Here is a 21,107-nt window from a genome sequence, read left to right as displayed (position 1 = left end):
AGAGCTGCACAAGACAAGACTGAAGACAGGACTGCACTGGTACATCTGTAAACCTTTAATAAACAATTCACACATTAAATGATGGCATAATACAGATGTGAAGTATTACTCATTATATATCATAAGAAACAGAGGCTTACACAAAAATACAAACCTGAGATATTCTTATTTTGCACAGTATAAGAAATTGATGCACAGCAAGATCAACCACCCTGAGTATGACATTGCACTGATTGTTCGTTTATCATTAAAATGATTTTTGCATTTATAAAAACATTCAAGCATTTGAAAAAGGATTTAAGATTGGATAACCACTGATATAGTGCATTGATTCTTCATTTTATAAAATCATAAAGTTACTGTCAGTGTTCAAGGCACAAATGGCTGCAGGTATAAAACAAACAAAAAAAAAAACCCTACTGCGTTCTACTGTGATCCAAAGTTATCAAGGTAAAGAAGCAGTGTTCAAAATTTAAAGATTTAAGAAAAAAAGCACATGTTGACAGGACGCAATTCTGAACTTCAAGCAACAGTTAAAATAAAAGTCATCATTTCACAGATTGTACCTTTGACCCTCATCATTCAGCACTCTGAAAGCATCGGACAGAAAGTGTCTCCCTCTGTGTCATTCATTCACACACACAAACACACACACACACCTCATGGCTCGAAGAGAAGGGGCTGCATCTTGATGAAGGTGAAGTTGTAGTAAAGCGGCAGGCCCTGGTGGCTGATGCTGCTGAATTTATCCCAGATGAATGGCTGGAGTCCATCTTCCGTCGTTGGCCCGTTCACCGCCTCCGCACGGAAGTCCCCAGCCATGAGGAAATCTGTTACCTGGACGAAGGGCAACACAGGAAGCAGAGAAAATCTCAGCTGAGCCAAAAAGTATTTTTTGCAGACAACTAAGTGACCTCTATGACCGTAATGTAAGATCGGTGTGGTGACCGGACACTACCTTAGTGTCGTAGCAACCTGATGGCGAAGGCCTCTCTGCCCTCAGGTCGCCCCGGCAGCAGATGGACTTGCAGGGGTCACCTTTGGAGTATGGATCCTTCTTGTAGTCTGAAAACAAGCACACAAAAATGAAAAAATTATATGAGAGAGATATTGGAATTTTTTTACTCTTACTCTTTTGTACTACTTAATTGGTATGAGCATCAGCCCAAACAATCCAGTATCTGTCAGGCTCTTATATAAACTAACAAAATCAGACAGAGCCACACACCATTAGACCTCATGATGTGCTTCAAGGAGTCCAGGTCCTTGACATCAGCCTGGTCACGGCGGAAGATCTTGGCTCTGGGACAGAGATCATAAGAGAAGTCCTCTCCATACTCCTCCCACATTTGTCCATAACCACTCAGCGAGTAGATCTTCTGGTGGAAGGGAACGTTGTAGGAGGGCCAGTACCCTGCAGTAAACACAGGCGGAGGGAAAGATAAATTCTACAAACTTCCAAATGAAACAAACACTGTAGAAAACAGAAAAATGCATCTGTTGTTACCTCTGCGCAGTGCCTGTGTCTGGTCAGAGTACTCCACCAACCCGGGGATCTGCTCCACCACAGTCAGAGCGCCGTCATCGACACTGTGGCCCAGCTTCACTTTGCTCCTGTCCAACACCATGTACTGGTTGTTGTATGTACCTACAAGAGTTGAGGTTGGGTGATGGTAAATGAAGAATGAGTGAGAGTGGTACAGAAACAAAAAAGTTTACCAGTTTGTGCACTGAAAAGCCTCCGATCAGATCTTCATCATGAGTTTAACATCCCTGTGCTGCTTACAGTGAAATGTAAGTAAATTATTAAAAAATTGTTTTGTATTTTAAACAGCCATTCATAAAAGAAGTTTCATTGACAAAAATGAAACCAGACACGATGCTTATGGTGATGAATTGCTGATCTCAAGGTTCAAGATTCTCATATCTTGACAGCTAGCTTGAGGACTCAGAAGGGTCAAATCTCAGGCTTCAAGTTTAAAAGAACATTCCACCAATTAAGCATTGCACTTGTGAAACATTTAATATAACAAAAAAGAACAAACAAAATCGATACAGCAGAACCAGAGTTACTGTGGTTTTATTTCAAGCATGTTAGTCGCACCTGATGTAGCCTCGAGCGGCATGAGGAGCAGGCTGCAGAGGTGTGATAAGCTCCACACCCACAGATTTTTTTCTTATTTCAAAATGTGTAGCCAGCCATAATAACTGTTATTGGCATTTGTATTTATGTTAAACATGTATGTCTCTGCTGTCGTGTAAAATCATTTGTAACATAATAACATAAGAATTGGTATGCTTAGTGCAATACAAATATATAATCACTCACCAGAATTGTACTTAGAGAAGGTTTTGGCCCACTCTTCTCCAGTATGTGCCAAACTGTGAGCCAGCCTGACCCTCTGCCACGCCAGCAGGCTGCTGGGGGTGATTGTGCTATAAAGGGAGGTGTTGAAGACATTGTTGGTGGTCTGGGTCATCATCAGATCGCTGCCCAAGAGGTAGAAGTCATCCAGAGACACCAGGAAACCTGAAGAGAAAGATAAGCTGAGGCCATTTCTGACTATCATCACAAACAAGCCCTGTCCCAACATTTGTGGGATTCGTTGCTGATAACAGGAGAATGTGTGTGTTTGTCAGAAAGAAGTGTGTGTGCTGATGGAGGCTGTATGAGATTAGATGAGATAAACGTAAATTCTTAAACAAAGTAGCAGAAAATCATGTGGAATATCAATGTATGTGTCCAAGAGAGAATCAGTGTTTAAAACAACAGTTTAATTTTAGATTTTTAATTCCAACGTTCATTTAGAGAGTGTATAATGACTGGTCATAAGCTGTCATGGTGTGGTCCTGCTGGAAAGGCTCTTGCCGTTTTGAGAATTCCTGACTGTGGTGGACTTTTGCTTCTGCTGAATAACTGTGATTGCAAACGAAAGGAGAACTCCTACATACCAGGGTAGCTGCTGAAGGACAGTTTCCCAGTGGCCGCATGGGGCTCAGTGATGTGGAAATCCCAGTGTTTGTAGATCCGCATTGTGGCGGCGTACGTGTACCAGCTGGAGTGGGCAAACAGGAGGTTCTCAAAGCCGGGCAGCATCTGAGGGAGAGGACGGCAAACAATAGAGTTAGATTTAACAGTCTATCTGGCATTCCTGTGTCAGCGCAAATTACTGGAATTTGTGTCAGTGTAAATTCGATTAAAAGAAGCACTTATTTAGACACAGCAACTCAGCTCATGCTTCGTGCAATGACCCAATTTAGGGTCACATGTAATGGGGCAAAACGTCATCTTTAAGCTCTTTCACCCTATGGTCCCTTTGGTGATTCCAATTTCTGCTGTTAGTGTTGATAAATATATTGTCATGTTGAGTAAGACAGAGGGATCTCCTGAAAATATGTATCTAAGGGCTTTACACAATATTTTCATGAGAATGCAAAAACAGAACTTTAAAAATAGGACTGGAAAGCTTTATTTTTTTTATATGCAGGATGAAGAACAATATTCTCTCATTAAGCTAATGCACCAGCACATTATTTTTCACAGGAATAATTATTTTCCATTTTTATTATTTTTTATAATAATGTCTTCCGTGTTGCTGTGTGCATTTCTTGTGTCGAGTATGTAACAGGCCTTACAACCTGACTGGAACATGTTTTGACCTCTGACCTTGATGAGTGCAGAGCAGTGCCCCATCCCTGGAAGTTTGAAGTTTCTGAGCGGAGGGTTGGAGGAGGGGACCAAAGCTGGGATCAGATCCAGCAGGTCTCCCACTGCATTCAGGAACTGGACATCAAACAGGGACAGTGGCTATGGGAAGGACACCAGATAAACACCTGCAGGTCAGCGAATGGAAATGAAGAGTAGTGTTGCTTCCACAGTGAAAAAGCCACCAATCCAAACAGAAACCTCTTACGAAACAACTGATGAGCTTAGGAGATTATTCACCTTAAAATCAAATACATATTTTTCCTCTTACATGTAGTGTAAGGTGATTTGGTGTGTGTTGCAAAGTTTTGGAGCTATCGGCTGTAGAGATATCTCCTTCCTGTCAAATCTAATGGAACTAGATGGCACCTGGCTTGTGGTGCTCAAAGTGCAAAAAAAAAAAAAGAAAAAAAATTGAAAAACTAAACAGCAATGTCTCTTTCTTGAAATCAGATCCTATTACACAAGATAATCCACAGACCTTGTTTTGAGCAGTTTCATGAAGGAACCACTTTCTTTCCAAACAACCACGCAGAAGGAAGTGTGCATCTACTCATGGACAAGAGGCTAGCTAACTGAGCTAACTTATGTAACAGCTCAGCTGAGGAGGACGCCAACAGTGTTTACATCCCTCGCTGTTAACAGCACGAGCCTCTCATCTATGAGTAGATGTATGTTTCCTTCAGCATGTTGATTTGGTCGACGATTGTAGTTCGGTAAAAGACAAAATAGTTCTTATATGAAAAAGCTCACAACAAGGTCCGAGGATTATCTTGAGTAACTGGGTCATGATTTCTGGGAGAGAGACAGTGCTGTTGAGATTTTCAAATGAGAGAAGGCAGACATCTCTACAGTAAATATCTCCAAAACTCAGCAACTCACACCAAAACAATGTAGATGGATAAATAACAAAATGATGTGGCTGCTTTTTATCTACAAGGCATTTAAAGGCCTACGTTCTCATTTCCCGTTAAAGTTTAGAGTGTGAAGTTGTGATCTATGATCACAAGCTTGGTTCGCATTGGAAGTTCCTCATTTTAAATATCACCTTTGCAGAGTAGTATTTAAAGCAGTGCACCAGTCAGATGAAGTAAACATCATAAAGATCTTAAAGTAAAGAATGTGTAGATTTTCTTAAGCAGCGCACTTCTATGTTGTATCTTTACATATGTACATATTTATGAATGTATACGTTGATTTTGAACAGTTGCAATTGTTTCTTCTGTATCTTCCCCACTGATTTATAAGTTTGTTTTTGTCATTGTGGGATATTTTTCTCTACTGTTGTGTTTTGGTGCAACCAAAGGTCTTCTTTGCATGTAAAAGAGAGTTGCTGCCCTCTTTGGCCAGTATAAACACGAGTCTAAATGCTAAGATATGGCCAATCATACCTTCTTCCCTTGTTTCTTGGCCCAGTCTGCAACTCCTGCTTGCAGCCCGTCCAACTGAGCCACGATGAAGCCTGCGTGTTTCCACAGAGGATCAGAGCTCTTGTTCATTTTCACCTGCTCTCTGGTCCACGAGTCCTGCTTCCTGCAAGTACAAGAGTGACATTTGATGCTCACTGTAAAACACTGGGCTCGTGATCAAAAGCTCCGCAGTAATGTGATCAACAGATACATGTTGATAACAGGACATAAACTGAGAAATCCTGCATGGAAAGAAATATGATCCCATTGGGCAACTCAAAACCTTTAAAACATTGCATCAAAAGATCTAACATTATCAAACTAAAATCTTGACTTCAACAAACAATAATCATGTCTATATTCTACTCTTTCTATTGAATTCTACAATATAACTACTGTCAGGAGTGAACTGCATTAAGCCAAATGCCAGTACAGAGAGATCCTAAATCTCTGGCCACACCCAGCCCTAAACTGGGTGTAGCGTTAGCTAAACTGAAAAACTCTGAGAAGAGGATATGAAAGATGATGACTGTGATGTGTGTCTCAGCTTGGGTACTTGTACGTGGTGGGGGTGCTGCTGCTGTGGTTTATTAATTTTTACAAGGAAAAGAGAACAGACTCACGCCATGAAACTCTTAACTGGGCCAAGGATCTTTGGGTCGTGGATCAGCTGCGGAAACATGTTGGTATAGTGGTCCATCATCTGCCTGCGGAGGAAGAGCATGTATGACATGAATACGTGTAATCAAAACAACAGGAATTCTGTACATAGATTCTTTAAACAAAGTGTTTGATCATGTCTGTTTTGCTATCTATCATCCTACAGTCTTTTACTACCTGAGGGAGGCTGGTGGGTGTCAATCATTTTTCAGAAGGTGTCAAAGGTCAAAGCTGATTCATGTTTCTGTTCTACAAGGACCAACCAATCATCAATGTGATTTCTCATATTTGTTTTGATTATCAGATGTTTGAGTGGCGGGAATAGACCTCCTTGTGAACAGATAAGGATACTTTAGGAGCAGTGACATTCATGACACTTACTGGGCAGTGAGGAAGCCTTCCAGGTAGCCGGCCAGGAAGAAAGTGACCTCGTCAGTTTCAGGCGTCTGTCCATACCCGGCACGGATCTCTAGGATGCTCCAGCCTGTGCTGGACAGGGTATTATTCAGATACCCGTATGCATCCCCCTCTGTCTCCAGCACCCCCTCCTTCAGCAGGACGGTCTTGTGTTGGGCGTCCCAGTACACCGTGGCTGCTGTCATCTCTGAGAAGACATCAAATGCCAATGAAGTAAGTAAGAGGGCATAAAACAAACTAAATGGCTATACAGGATCTTCTGCATAACATTCATGTAGACAGTTATGTTAGGGCAATTCTCCTAGGTGCAGTAAATCTAACCCACAAGGAATACTGATATTGCTGGCATATTGGTGCATTCATCACATGCATTGTATTTTTTATTGCTTGAGACAGATGACATTTACTGTCAGTCACAAGACCCGAAAATCTCATATCCTACTCCTGTATGTCTGTAATACTAATACTAGGCTCTTTTCTTTTATTAACGTACATGTTTCTATACTGGCTTATGTTAAAATGACTTTAAAGATAGAAAATGAAAGTTAAAACTAAAACAATTCAGTAGCAGCAGAAGCATGAGCACTCGTGAGTTTGGGGATTTTCCTAAAGGTAAGCAAAATATAGTCAACTCAAGCTGTCGTTTCCGACACACGTTAAATCACAACAGCGGACACAGAGTAACAGCAGCACAAAGCAGCATGCATGCATTCAGTCAAATCCCTAAACGTAAAGCCATTCGATCTTTATACAACCAGTCGTGATTTCACATGAGGTCGACCTACTTACTGTCAGAGGAGGCGATGGCCGTCGCCGTAATAAGCAAAAGAAAGACATACAGCCTCTTTACCAAACGCATGGCTGCGTTTGTGCAGATATAAAGCTAATGCAACAGCAGAAAGAGAGACGGATCTGCTCAAGAAGTTCAGGCGAAGAGGAAATCAGTTGTCTCTGGGCGGTGGGAAAGTCCGAAGGAACCTTATTAGTGTACACGAAGCGGAGCGTTTCCTGATTGGCTGCGAGCCGGGGAAAAAATGGACAACACGAAGTACATGCGCCTTTGGTGTGAAAACAGAGTCGTACATGATTTGGCATAATTTAAGCATACATGATTCAGTCGTCTTTGTTTTTAGAGTTTATAAATGGGAACAAAAGCGTTCACCCCAGATGGGACTCGAACCCACAATCCCTGGCTTAGGAGGCCAGTGCCTTATCCATTAGGCCACTGGGGCTATGCAGCACGTTTTCATCATCAGGAAACTATTTATTGATGAACATAAATGAAGTAGTAGTGGTGTTAATTATAGTCACGCAACTCTATGTTCATCATTTTATATGTATTTATATGTATTATCATTATTTGCTGCATTTTTTCAGTGCATTAACATGACTAATATCACAAGTTTTTGCTCATTAAAGTGAAAAGAAAAGCACGTTTTTAAATTTAACGTTGAAAACGTGTCAAACCATCCTAAAATATGCAAAAGCCAAACACTTTAGTTATTATGATTTTATTTATGGCAAAAGGCAATATAGCCAGTATAATAGTCATCAAAATAGACCTAATAATTTCAGCCAGTATGCCTTAGGTGTCTATTAACTTATGTGTGTAAGACAAAATAACATACAGTAACGTTAGGTCCTTCTGATTCACTACAATACAGTCATAAAAAGAAAACAATACATGAGTAAACTGTTTTTAATTCAGATCATTGCTGACTGCAGAACAGTGTGCTCTGATGTGATACTGCCCCCCAGTGTCTGTTATGAAAATCCACTAAATCATCTTACACCCCTGCAGACAAGAAAGACACACACACGCGAGTGTATAATTATTTTCACTATAATATAGAAGTAATCTTGCTCATTACAACTTGTAAATATATTTTGACATAAACAATAAATAAAGTAGGAATGACAAGAGTTTTTACACCCTTTCCACCTTTACATACTTATTTACATGTAGTGTTTGCATTTTTCAATCAGTTTCCACAGTGTTACAGCTCTGTCAGGCTGTGTGCAGCTTCCTCCTCACGCACAGAAACACTACCTGAGTGCAGGACACTGCTGGAATGAAAACACACACTGTTGACGGGAAGTTAGCAACATGGGCGAGTGTTACAAGAAAATAACACATTTTAACTTGAATCGTGGGGGGAAAAAAGACTTTGGTTGTGGAGATTTTGTGTGGCAAATGCAAGCTCTCCCTTGTGTAACAACTAAAAATGTAATTAGAAGAAGTAAAAACAGTGGACACAGCCAAATGTAGCAACAGAATCACATCAGTGTCTGTTATTATCTTCAACAACACCTTCACATTTTCACATATTTATCCATTTGCAAGTAGTTTAAGCAAAGTGAAAACTCTCTGTTAAGTGACACAGTGAACCCTGTTCAATGTGACAAGTTTGTAGCAAAGAAAATAACAAAATAAAAATGTAAATATTAAAGTATAAGTCTTACAATCCAAAATATGCACACTGACACACAGCCCGGACACATTACACTTCATTAAGAGCAAAGAAGGCACACCTCATATGAATATAAACCCTAATCTGCTGCATTTCAGTCCCTCCATTACATTCAAATTAAAATAAAGTTGCTTTCTGTTTGTGTGGTCTCTCTAACAGTCATAGGCAATGACCTTATGTGTGGAGGACGCTCAAATTGGAAAGCAGGATGGTCTTTTTTTTTTTTTTTTTTTTTAAAGAGAAAGTTGACAGTGAAGATTCGTTATGGTAAAATAATAACAAAGCTGTTGATTTTAGAGTATTACAGGAAGAAAACACCACCAAAACACCAACGCACAGCATCATAGCAGCAATTTCAGTAGTTTATCACCGTTCTGACAGTAGTGTCATCCATTTAATCTGCTATATATACCACTGCAAAGAGCCCTGCTTGGTGAGTGCACTGACATTTGCAAGTGAAGAATGTTTATGTTGGAGGGATGGATGGGCTCCACAAGGACACACACACACACACACACACACACACACACACACACACACACTCATTCATCATCGATCAGTTTCTCAGCGCCGTTCTCTGCTTGTCTGCCCGCGCTGCTGCCTCCTTCCTCTCCTCCTCCTCCTTCCTCGTCCTCCTCCTCCTCATCTCCGGTGTAGGAGGACAACGACTGGCTGCTGTAGTTGATCATGGTGCGGGAGAGGTCCACCTCGATGGGGAAGACATCTGCCTCCTTCAGGACGGCGTAGCACTCGTCATAGTAATGCGACATGCCCGAGACGAAGCGCTGCAGCTGGAACACGATGTCCTGGACTGTAGGTGAAGAGGACAGGAGGGAAATCAATTTACTTTTGTATTCCGTTTTTTGCTTTACATTCCTCTGTATCTTTGCATTGCTTGTTTGTGCATTTTTTCTGACTAATCTAATTCTAAAAAATTCTGCTTCTCAAGCTGGGCGCCAATATGAAACTATCACACTAACTATCTTGGCCAAAACTGGCCCAGAATAATATTACCTTGATAATAATTGCATAAAGTTAAAATGTAGCACGGTTTAAAATATACGTTAGATGAAAGAAAATCAAAGCATGTCTTTAAATTTGAAACATTTTCAGTCAAAACAGTGGATACTGTTCACCTCTCTCTTTTGTCTGTCACATCTAGGGATACAATGATTATAGATGTTGATGGTGCGATTGTAGTCTGAGAAAAAAAATCCCAGTTTCATGACTAAAATGCATACATTCTTTTTTTTTTTACAACACTACAGATGTATAAATCATGAGCATCTTCACTTAGAGTCTTCTTTGTATTTTGTCTCCACAACATTTCTTTGTTGGTTGTTGCTGCGTTTTAAAAACAGAAATAATAGAGTAACCAAAACATAAAGTACAAAGTTTAGCTTCAGTAAAAATGAAAGAAAGCTGTTATGCCCTTGAGGGGTTTACATGCCGTTTTGGGAAGTTATAAACGGTGCGATACTCCTTTTCCTGCTTTGTTGCTGCTGGTTTACATGGCCCTGAAAGTCCAGCTCTTAACTCAGCTACTTCAAAAAACAATGTAGCATCATGTCCCTTTTTCTGAGTATGAGAACAGAAACAGAAAAGTCTTTGCAGCTGAGTTTCTACGATTGCAAAACCACAACATTTCAAACCATGGTTACTAGTAAAATTGGTTATTTGCTGCATCCCTACTCATGTGTAGCATGTACACAGTACCAGTCCTTTATCTCTCACATCCTGCTTTAGATATCAGATGTGTTTCGACCTGTGACAAAATTTACATCCCGACATGGCTGAGTGGTCGGAGTGACAGACATAGCTCCTTTTGTGGGCGACAGAGAGAAACTGATCAGAGATGTAATGACCGTGTTGTTTGCACCTGAGTGAGTTGTAAAAAGACAACAACAACAACAACAGACCATGTTTCTGATCCAACAGCTCTATCTTCTCCAGAACGTCCTTCCTCATTTTGGCAAAGCGGGCTCGCGCCTCCTGCCGACACCGCAGCACCAAGCGGTACTCATAGTTCCCAGTACTGACTCGATACAGGGGCTCTCCCATGGCCTGTAGGAAGAAGCACATTATTCACTGCTTCAGATGATACGAGTACAAGAATCGTATGAGAGATGTAAAAAAAACAAAACCTGTAAATCTTGTTAACTCAAATGACAACTTACAATACTGCTGTATTCTTCATCATCCATTTCCTTCACCTTCAGGCAGTACGACTGAAAGACACAAAGAATTAATTTTGTCTCTCTGTTGACTGACTTCTTGAACAGATTTACAAGTGATGGCACTGCACTGTACATCACACTTTAACTAAAAGACACACGGTGCTGCTGACTCACCAGATATTCAAACTTCACATCCAGGTACTTGCGGATGGTGAGCTTTGTGTCCGGTATGGCCTTGTGAAGGTACGTGTTCAGATCGTGGAGCATCTGCACAACAACATGTTACTGGTCAGTCATGTAATGAGATCCGTACATGACAGAAGACACAATATAAGAGAGCACAGCTGGATCGACTCTAGACGTCTTTGCAAACAAACAAAGATGTGCTTTGTGCTACTATTAATGATGTTTGATCAAATTTAACGAGCCACAAATACAAGGCAAAAATAAGCTCATCAAGTTTGCAACTTTTTCAAGTCCGCTACATGAACATTTAAATAAAAACATTTCTCTCTTTAAAAGGTGCCCTGTGGAGTTTTTCTCAAGCAGCATGTTGAGTGTGCTTCCTTTCTGATAAAACATCTGTAAAAAGTTTTTTAAATCATCATCTTCTGCACTGTCTTTGCTGGCATGTTGATACGTTTTGGTAGTGCGGTGCCGCCACCAAGTGTCAAACTGTGAAACTGCATGGCCTATGCCTTTGTACGGCATAATCAAAATGGGAACCGACTTGTAAATACATTAAAACATAGCACTGCTAATGGTCAAAAGCTCCACAGTGTAACTTCAAGAGTCCTGAGTGTTCTCGAGGGCTTCACTGCCAACCTACGAGTCTTTACTCACGGGTTTGATGGTCTTTAGCAGCTGAATACCGTATTTCTCAATGTTGCGGTGAGCATCAGCAAACTTCACAAAAGCCTCGCTGGCTGCAGCCTGGGGCTCCCGTACCCCGATGACAGAAAAAACATCCCCGAACGCTGGAAGGGTAGAATTTCAAACACCAATCAGATGTATTAGACACTGAAGCTGAGATAAACTGAGATCCATGGCTGAGACTATCTTGTTTTCTATCTTTATTTTCTTTGCCTGTAAATGTCAAAGGTTAAAGAGTGCCCAAACAAATGAATCATACTTTACATTTCTGACTGTGATTAGTCACTCACCTCTGTGAGTTTGAGAGAGCTCAAAGAAAGCTCGGAGCAGCCTCTTTGTGTGCTCCATCAGTCCTACAAGCAAACAGAGGAATATTGAGAAACTGGATTGAACAAATGGCAACAAGTGAATCTCCACATCATCTGTCTGACGAAAACATCAGATTAAAAGTTAGCTCAATTCATTTATTACACAAAACACGGTTGAGGGTCAACACTTAAGTTTACTGAAGACCAGTTTTTTACTCTTTACCTTTGTAGAGCTCTGCTGTTTTCTCCAGCTCTTCCAGTCTTTTGACCAGTCCATCTGTAAAGTAAAGTAAAAGTAAAATCAGTCCACAGAGGTAGAGCTTTATATCTACATGTAGCAATCAATTAATGAAATCAGAATGCTCATAATAATAATAATATTAATAATAATAATCTTACCGTTGCATAGAATAGCTCTGCTCAGTCCAAGAGCGTCTGCAGTGCCTGAGCTCATGTTCTCTACCAGGCGGTGTTTGACTTTCTTCAGTACTGAAACACAAAAACAAGTGTTTAATGCACAGTACAGCATTGGATAGAAGTTACTGTGATAATGGAAGAATTGCAATACTGAACATTATCACACATAATTCACACACTAATATAAATAACCAATGACTCATGATTAATAGCGAGCATGTATCTAGTGGAAAAGATACCTATATCCAGAGACTTCCCCTGTTTCGGATCTGCCTGCAGTTTGTTGTAGTGGATTGTTGCTTCTCCCTGAAAGAACAAAAGAAACAGAGATACATGAAAAAAGATGAGAAAATGAAATTGGATTTACTTAAAAGAAGACAATTTTTAGAAAAAAGTCTGTCTTCCATTTATTGAATTCATTAAACTGTAAAATGATCGTTTCAAAGATGTGTTAGCCTATTTCACATGTGGTAAAATCAACAAAGTGCAAACTTTTCCCGCTTCATGGTGCCGAGGGTGAAACTCACATGCAGTATTTGCACTGAATGCACAGCAACACAATCTAATCCTTATAATCCCACACCGAAGCCCGTCTTTAATCCATCATACAGGAAGTCATGGAATTTTTGGTGTGAACAATGGATGCCAAAAACAACACAGCCACTCCGCATCGGTGACGTGATGCCACATGCTATGGGCTATTGTGCTGGACTCTTCAGCAGAGCTTGGCAGAACCCTCTTCTCCACAGTCTGATGTTGGGTTTGCACACATAATTACTAAACTGTTGGACTATTCACTGCTGAGTCTGCAGTCACAACCGGACACAAAAATGTGAGTCATGTTTTGATCATTTTTGCATCCTTCTATTCGTGTGCTTGGTTATCAATACATTTGTGTGTATCAACTGAACGTGGAAGTGGTAAATAATAAGACATCAGAGCATAGCATGTGTTGTTCAGGACTAAGTGACTGTGGACTGTAATTTCATTCCCAGCATCTGTGTACCTGGACAGCCTGAATCATCTTGGCCACCTCCACTTTAGTCTTTCCCTTCACTGGTTTCCCATTCACGCCTGTGATTTCATCGCCTGCTGCCAGTGTCCCTTCCAGAGCTGCTGGGGTGTTATCAAAGACCTGCGGGACAACAGTAACCACATTAAAAAAGGTAGCTCTACCGCCATTTTATCAGCATTAACTGGAACTCTACATATGTTCTTATCTTACATAAATACAGTTACAATCAAGTTTTCTGTACCTACCTGGACAATATAGAGACAAGGACAGTACTGTGCCCCACCACCAATGCTGATCCCAATAAGATTATTAGCATCTTTCTTCAGACACACAGTACCAGGTACTGTTGGTATCCCCCTATTGAAGAGAAAACATGTTACTTTAGTTGACCCAGTTTTTAATCTACTTTAAGAAGCACAGCATTAGAGTATAAAGCTCTTGAATTTTACAAATAATTAGTTAAATAATGAGAGTACCGAGTGTAAAGTACTGTTAATGACACAGACACATAATTGAATGGGGCAGATCATAAAAAAAGACAACATGATTGTAACTCACAGTTTATCCTCCTCCAGTTCATAGTCCATGTCTGTGAACATTGTAGGAGTGTCACTCCTGTCCCTGTAAAACCTGTGATCACAACAAAACCCATCACCTTAAATATTCTGTGACTGTACCTGAGGACTGACGTGAACAAGACAGAAAGATCAAGACAGCTTTCTGTCAATCTCAGCAGCTTTCTCATCCTGAGCTCCCAGTGAAATAAAGTCAGTGCAAAATTGAGCTACATCATTCTGTCTGTGTCAATTTGAAGTGTGCTCAAAATAAAGCAGAGCTGAATCTCGTCGCAGCTTCTCTCGCCTGATGCCACTGATTCACAGCTCTGCAGTCAGTGAGAAGACGCTGCTGCTGCTGCTGCTGCTGCATATGGACAAACAGCTGGTAACTTACAGTGCATGCTAACTGCCCGATGTTAGCCAGATAAATAGGTAGGACTGAGTGTAACATTTAATCTAAATACGTCGACTTTGCGGAAGAAACAACTACTTTGTATTTTTGTAGTGACGGATGCCAACAGCCAGAAAATTGCTCGCTAACGCTGGATCATAAGCTAATGGCTAACGTTACTGCAGGATGTTGGCAGGTGGAAATGGCAAATGTCGCTTGTTAAGAAACGTGAATACACCGTGTACGACTTACCGTTTTTTAAAATATGCACCAGTCTCTCATACGAATGTCCTTACTGTGTATATCAAGCGAAATATCTTTTTTTAAAAATCGCTTCCTTTAGTAGCAATTATCTTAATTTCTAGATCCAGTGACAGCTCCTCTGTTTACTTTCTTGTGTCACTTCCGGCGACATAGCGGAAGTTGTTGAGAAAGACTAAAATCTTTTTCAATTGTTTTCTTGTGGTTACAGTTGAAAAACAACCAAACCGACTCCACATTATTTCGTGGGGAAACTACAGATATACAGACAGTTTATATTGATGTTCACTTTGTTAAAAACAAACATAAAGCCCCTGCGATGACGTCCAAAGAAGCTTTCAGCGTATTTAAAATAATTCGTTTTCACTGCCCTCTTGCGGCGACAGTCGGGAACTGCAGCACAGCGAACTCGTCAGACTACCGTCAATATAGTCAAACCATCACTTCCGGTAGGTGCTTTCAAATTACAGGAACCAAAATGAATCTATTGATGTCGCTTGACGAATTTCATGTGTTGTAGTTCCTCACCGTGACCACTGGAGGGCAGCTTACACTTTTTAATTCATTTAAGGATATTTAAAATGTCTTTGGCACAGGGCTTTCTGATGATAAAGTGTTCATGAGTACAGATGATCAATGCGATTATATGTATTATTTTCACTGTGACGACCAGAAAACAATTAAAAGAATAGCTTATTTATACTCTTAATTACGGTTGACAATTGTATTCACTGTATTTTGAAATACTGGAAGTATTATTACTCAATCATGCCCGCACTGATTTTAACATGAGGAATTTAATATGTTGCTTTCCTCCAATGTGAGTTTCTCTCAAGTCTTATAGTAATCCTACTCAAAGTCACAACACGATGCCAAGTTGCGTGGCCAGGCGTGTTGAAGACGTTTCCTCCACACAGCTGTACCAAAGACACAGCTGTATATCAAAACACTTGTTAATACCGTCGGTAAAAATAATTCTTAATACTCTCTGACGTGCGGAAGTAAGAGAGGAAGCTGTGTGTATCAAGCACCCTCCCGCAGCAAGCTCCTTTACGCACAGCCGCGCTGGCTTTTACGCACCAGTGACTGTTGTCATCACAACTGAATGAGTGTCGTGTTACAAACTGTAAACGAAGCTCTCAGTGTGTTATAATGAAATCCTGCAGAATAAAGGGGAAACTGTACAGGGTAGTGAAAAATGATGCGCGCTTTACTACAGACTAAGTCATAACTAATAACATCCTCACGTGTTATTATGATGAGGAAGTATAACCCTGATACGGAAACAGATTTGATCCTTATAATTCGTGGCGACATGAAAGCCTGTTATTGATGTATGACCATTAATCGAAAACCTTTCGACGACTAACCGTTTAATATAACATAGATTAAGATGTTAGATTAAGATTTAGATTATTTCATCACCTCTAACATTAAAAGTAGGTTAAAAATGTAAACATAAAAAAGCCATTTTATTACAATGATATTGTTGCAAATGATAAATTAGGTCCTACAAAAACGCAATAGGAGGCTCCTCACTGAAAACCACATGATACAACCTGACACACAATCAATGAATAATAATCTTTAAATTATTTATTTTTGATGATCAAACACGACAGTGTTCTTTTATCCATCACTTTAATAGATTGGTTGAATAGCACAGGTACAGAATATTCTCCTAGGTTGTGTTTCTGCTCCAGTGACGTCAGTACTGTCTTGCAGACCCTCCTCAGTGTACCCATCACTCTCAATGGGAGAGTAGTTGGTTCACTTCACAGTGCCACCATCAGAGCTGTTACTCACAACCTGTTCTGTGATCAAGGAGGCAATCAGTCTTATTTGTCAAACGAGTTGAACAGCAGTGATTAAACAGAGCAGTGCATCTGCATTGAATAGGCTACTTGCTTGTCACTATGATGAGTGGGCCACACTGTAACTGATAAAAGTCCTTTCACCTAGTGTTTTGTGCTTTACCTCATAAATTAGGTGAAACTCCACAGTCACACTAAAGTTTTGTCTCCCTGGACAGAGGACTGTTCCTGTGTGTCAAGACCATCTTCTTGTATCTTCCATCAGCTCCAGGACTGTTCACCGACACCAGCTTCCAACATGAACATGGTAAGTACCACTGCTTTGTTTCTGCTTTTATTTCACTGCACACAAACAGATTATAGATTTGTTGAATAAAAATACCTGACAGATATTAATAATTGGTTATTACCAAATCTGCTACCACTCTGAGCAACAGAAACCTTTAATTCCCGGATGAAAATGTTTGCTCATCTGTGTTTCTCAGCAACTTGAATTGAATAATGTGAATCTGAGAGCTGGAGATCAGCTGAAAGTAAAGGGGATGATTCAACATGATGCTGAAAGGTAAGCTAACCAAACACATTGTATTTAATTCATATGAGCCTCTTAACTGAATCAAATAACATGTTGATATCTTTGCAGGTGTTTTCTGGTTAATTGCTGCAGTGAAAAATGTAAAGTTTAGACTTTCACTTACATAAAAAGCCTGGTGATCATAGTATGTCTAACACTGAGCCTGTGTGTTGTTCTAAGATTTGCAAACATCTCAATATTAAGACTTCTGTATCATTGTGTAATGTTGGACCCTCCCAGATTCCAGATCGACCTCGGCTGTGACGCAGACGACCTGGCGCTGCACTTTAACCCTCGTTTCCATGACGACGCTGATGGATCTGTTCTTGTGTGCAACTCAAAGACTGATGGTTGTTGGGGTGAAGAGAAGCGGGAAATACACAACCCACTACAGAGGGGCACCGATGTCAAGGTGAGCGAATTTTACTGAGGGAAGTCAAGATGTGTTCAGTTCACCCAAATCACAAGGAGCATATTCGCCCACTTACCCTCAGTGATATTCAGCCATGAAGGGAGTTTGGGTTTTGTTTGGAGAGGTTTTAAGATATCTGTGTCAGATATTTTCTACTAAAAATAAAAACATTTTCTCAAAGTATCTTCTCTATTTTAGATTGTGTTGAAGCTGGCTGGAGACATGTTTGAAGTGGAGCTTCCTGACGGACAGGAAGTCCAGTTTCCCAACCGTGATAGCATGGATGTCATCAGCTACGTCAAAATTGCCGGGGACTTCAAACTGACTTCCTTCAAGATCTGCTGAGAGACACAACTGCTCTTACACATGTATCATTTGTTTATCAGTTTGATTAAAGATAAGACATTGAGAATCAGTCAGGTATTGTGAGAAACATTATTAATTAAGAGATGTAAATCTTCAGTGCATTGGGAATGTATCTTTATTTAAAAATGTCACGTTGTCCACAAGAATATAAAATGTTAAAATTCAACTGATCTGGTTTTGTTGTGTTTGAAGGGTTGAAGCCTAATCCTGGCTTTGAAAAACTGTTTCCCACAAACAGTAACACTGACTTCACACAATATCAGTCTACTTATGACAGAGTAGCAGTCTGAGAAAGCAAACTGCATATAAAAAGCTTACTGAGATTGCCTGTGTAATCTGTGAGTGGAATCTATTAAACTAATAGTGACTGTCTGAGACTTTACTGCTGCCTTCATTCATCGTGATCTGGGACTGAAAAATACACAGTCAGAGAAGATGGCTATAATGGTTTTGCGCACGACGGATAAATGTCACAGAAAAAAAAGATTGGAGACATAAGTGACACATGGTATGACAACGTAGATCGAGTTAGAGAACAAACTGCTCCAGCAAAAGGAGGAGCAGAAGAACTGGTCAGAATAATTTAGTTAATTTAGATACTGTATACAGTATATTGCTGGTTCAGAGAAACATCAGAGATGTGGGTATGATGCCTGTGTATCATCAGTGCATTTAGAATGAAGAAAATGAAAACCGATAATCTCATTTTATCTTTAAGTGGAAAATTGAAAGAAAAACAAAACCAGTCGGGCAAACTTATGAGCAACAGACCAGCTACTCCTTTCTTCTGCGAGGTAAATTACTGTTTGGTCAAAGGAGTCTGGTGGCTTAGAAATGCTTCAATTTCCTGTCAGAAACGGCTACTAAAGGCAAGATGCTGAAAATATTCTAAATATAGTGTACACGTCTTTGGTTGGGCCTTTTTTAGGTGTATTAAATATGTTTTGCTGCAGCCCCTGTCCACAGCAGTACATTGCTTAGCTTCTACACTCGTACCACTGCTGTTTCTCCAACACTGCTGGGTGCATGCTGACCGCCATCTACTGTAGGTAATACACCGACTGGATAAGTACCTCATACAACCCCACTTGAATAATGATGCCTTTTAAATGTCCCATGAAACTCTGACAGTACGCTTGAAAGAATTAGAACTGAGGCTGAGAGTAGTACGTAATAGAAACAGGAAATGACATTGAACTGCCACCAGGGACTTGAGTTCTGTCCAATCACAAACAAGAAGTGTTGTCCCACCTTTATCATTATATCAACTGTTGTGTTTTCCAAAATGTTGGTTTTTTTTTTGGGACTGTTGTGTTTAAAATAGTTAGTTCTGCATTTATTTTTATGCAGAGGGGGAGAATGTGTGTGTTCGTGTTAAACATGTTTATCTGAAGCAGAATTCTTGAAGTGTTCAATGTTATAAATGTCCAAATGTTTTAATTTGAGTGCTGCTGGTTTGGCTGGACAGTCAAACAGATGAAGAAGAAGAACTTCACTTTCTACCAGACAGTCACAAACCAGCATTATTATTTTACCATAATTCACCGCTGCTTCTTACCACATTCTGTTGGACAACCAGCCCTTACGCACTTACACACCTCAAGACTCAAGAGACTCAAGGAAGTCATGTCTTAACCAAGAGTGAGTCTTTGTACTGGAAAGATTAAAAAATGTTGTTCAATCCATTTGAATGTGAAAGCAGAACTGATGATGATGCATTTTGTTCAGACAATAAAGCTCAAAACTGATAACTTGTTCCCCTTATTATTACACCGTATTATTTTTAGAGAGATTTCAGCATGCTTCATCTGACGGAAGAATAACTAGACTTATATAAAAGAGAACGAGGTATAAACAAATACGATATTTTCTATAGAATCTTAAGATCAATGAATATTAATACTAACAACAATAAGACATTTTATGAAATACTAAAAAAGTGAGCTGTGGCTCTGCTGCCTGGTAATAATTACAGTCATTACAATTATATACAAAGAGTTTTGGCTGTACAGACATCAGCCTTTAGGCTATGGCTGCAGCTTTATGTCTCAAATAGTCAAAACCTTTACTGTCATTTACTGCTGCCAACGTATGTAACGCTGCTACTGTGATGATACATGACGGTTAAATATTGAATCTGTGTCTATAATAACCAGATCCTGACATGTAAATGTGATGTCTGTCTACCATACTGTCAACTTAAATATGGACAACTGACTGCATAATATATTAATCAGAATCAGAAATACTTCATTAAGCCCTGACGGGAAATTGCTTGCGTTACCGTCATGTATCATCACAGTAGCAGAGTTACATACGTTGCCAGCTGTAAACACATAAAAACATTATAAAAATACATCCGGTGGTTTGGTGCCCACCTGTTTACTGAACATGTCAGGAGTAGTTAAAGTTTATAATCATCCGAGGACGTTACAGACGTTGTTTTTGGTTCCTGTCTGTTTCCTGAATATATTCGTACGTGTGTGAATGTGTAAGTGAGAGACATTAACTTATAGCACTTTGTAGAAGGAGCTTTCTAAAGTTCACTCCATTCACTTGTATTAGTTCACGGGGCAGAGCTGCCTCCTCCAATATGTCGGCGACGTCGATGTATCGCAGCAGCGGAACAACCCGCTCAATGAGGCGTCTCTGTATCTATGTCTATGGTTTTATCTACTAACCACCATAGACCATGGATCTATTATAGATCCATGCCATAGACATATATACAACAACTCTATGAAGGTAGATTTGTGTCTTTATTATTCAATCAAAAAAAAGGTTGCTTCAATCAAAAAATATATTTTCAATCAAAAAAACCCGTTTCAATCAAAGAAAAAAAGTGTTTGAATGCAAAAATATATTTGAGACTCAAAAAAATGCATTTGAACACTTTTTTTTTGCTTGAAAATGTGCTTTTTGATAGAAGTGAAGGTTTTTTTGTTTGAAGCAACTTTTTTGATTGAAGTATTGTTGTTTTGTGTTTGGGCCATATTATGGGTAGGACATTTGTGTCTTTATAATTCAATCAAAAAAGAAGTTGCTTCAAACAAACAAAAAATATTTTCAATAAAAAAATCACTTCAATCAAAAAATAAACCTTTTCAATCATAGAAAAAATGTTTTTGAATGCAAAAAAATATTTGAGACTCAAAAAATTGCACTTGAACACTTTTTTTTTTATTGAAAATGTTTTCTTTGATTGAAGTAATCTTTTTTGTGTTTGGACCATGTTACGGGTAGGACATTTGTGTCTTAATTATTCAATCCCAAAAAAGT

At 39.6% G+C, this 21,107-nt stretch overlaps 3 protein-coding genes and 1 non-coding gene across 5 annotated transcripts; 1 reads left to right on the top strand and 3 right to left on the bottom strand.

The window, feature by feature from the left end:
• Positions 1-40: 40 nt before the first annotated feature.
• Positions 41-7,202, bottom strand: plbd1a (phospholipase B domain containing 1a). The gene is made up of 11 exons (XM_073494173.1): positions 6,982-7,202; positions 6,157-6,379; positions 5,739-5,822; positions 5,098-5,239; positions 3,668-3,808; positions 2,953-3,097; positions 2,330-2,530; positions 1,508-1,648; positions 1,229-1,414; positions 959-1,065; positions 41-837 (listed from the first exon to the last, which is right to left on the bottom strand). The coding sequence occupies exons 1-11, from the start codon at positions 7,049-7,051 to the stop codon at positions 661-663; spliced, it is 1,617 nt and encodes a 538-aa protein (XP_073350274.1). The 5' UTR covers positions 7,052-7,202; the 3' UTR covers positions 41-660.
• A 149-nt stretch (positions 7,203-7,351) lies between these two features.
• trnar-ccu (transfer RNA arginine (anticodon CCU)) lies at positions 7,352-7,424 on the bottom strand. The gene has a single exon. It is a non-coding gene; the product is annotated as a tRNA-Arg (tRNA).
• Positions 7,425-8,019: 595 nt separating this feature from the next.
• Positions 8,020-14,790, bottom strand: pick1 (protein interacting with prkca 1). Its single transcript, XM_073495125.1, has 13 exons — positions 14,654-14,790; positions 14,012-14,083; positions 13,699-13,810; positions 13,445-13,573; positions 12,678-12,744; positions 12,421-12,510; positions 12,245-12,298; positions 12,004-12,066; positions 11,684-11,817; positions 11,015-11,107; positions 10,841-10,891; positions 10,583-10,727; positions 8,020-9,474 (listed from the first exon to the last, which is right to left on the bottom strand). The coding sequence occupies exons 2-13, from the start codon at positions 14,050-14,052 to the stop codon at positions 9,206-9,208; spliced, it is 1,248 nt and encodes a 415-aa protein (XP_073351226.1). The 5' UTR covers positions 14,053-14,083; positions 14,654-14,790; the 3' UTR covers positions 8,020-9,205.
• On the top strand, positions 14,362-17,884 carry LOC141020078 (galectin-1-like). 2 transcript variants are annotated; one of them, XM_073495126.1, is made up of 5 exons: positions 14,362-14,395; positions 16,742-16,783; positions 16,962-17,041; positions 17,291-17,462; positions 17,661-17,884. In XM_073495126.1, exons 1-5 carry the CDS (start codon positions 14,381-14,383, stop codon positions 17,805-17,807), a joined length of 456 nt encoding a protein of 151 aa, XP_073351227.1. In that variant the 5' UTR covers positions 14,362-14,380; the 3' UTR covers positions 17,808-17,884. The 2 variants fall into 2 exon arrangements, with proteins under 2 accessions (XP_073351227.1, XP_073351228.1); XM_073495127.1 differs by lacking the exon at positions 14,362-14,395 and adding an exon at positions 14,396-14,442.
• Positions 17,885-21,107: the final 3,223 nt, after the last annotated feature.

The sequence above is a fragment of the Pagrus major genome, chromosome 23, assembly GCF_040436345.1.
Source record: "Pagrus major chromosome 23, Pma_NU_1.0".
Classification (NCBI taxonomy): Eukaryota; Metazoa; Chordata; class Actinopteri; order Spariformes; family Sparidae; genus Pagrus; species Pagrus major.
This window is presented reverse-complemented; position numbering and strand designations above follow the sequence as displayed.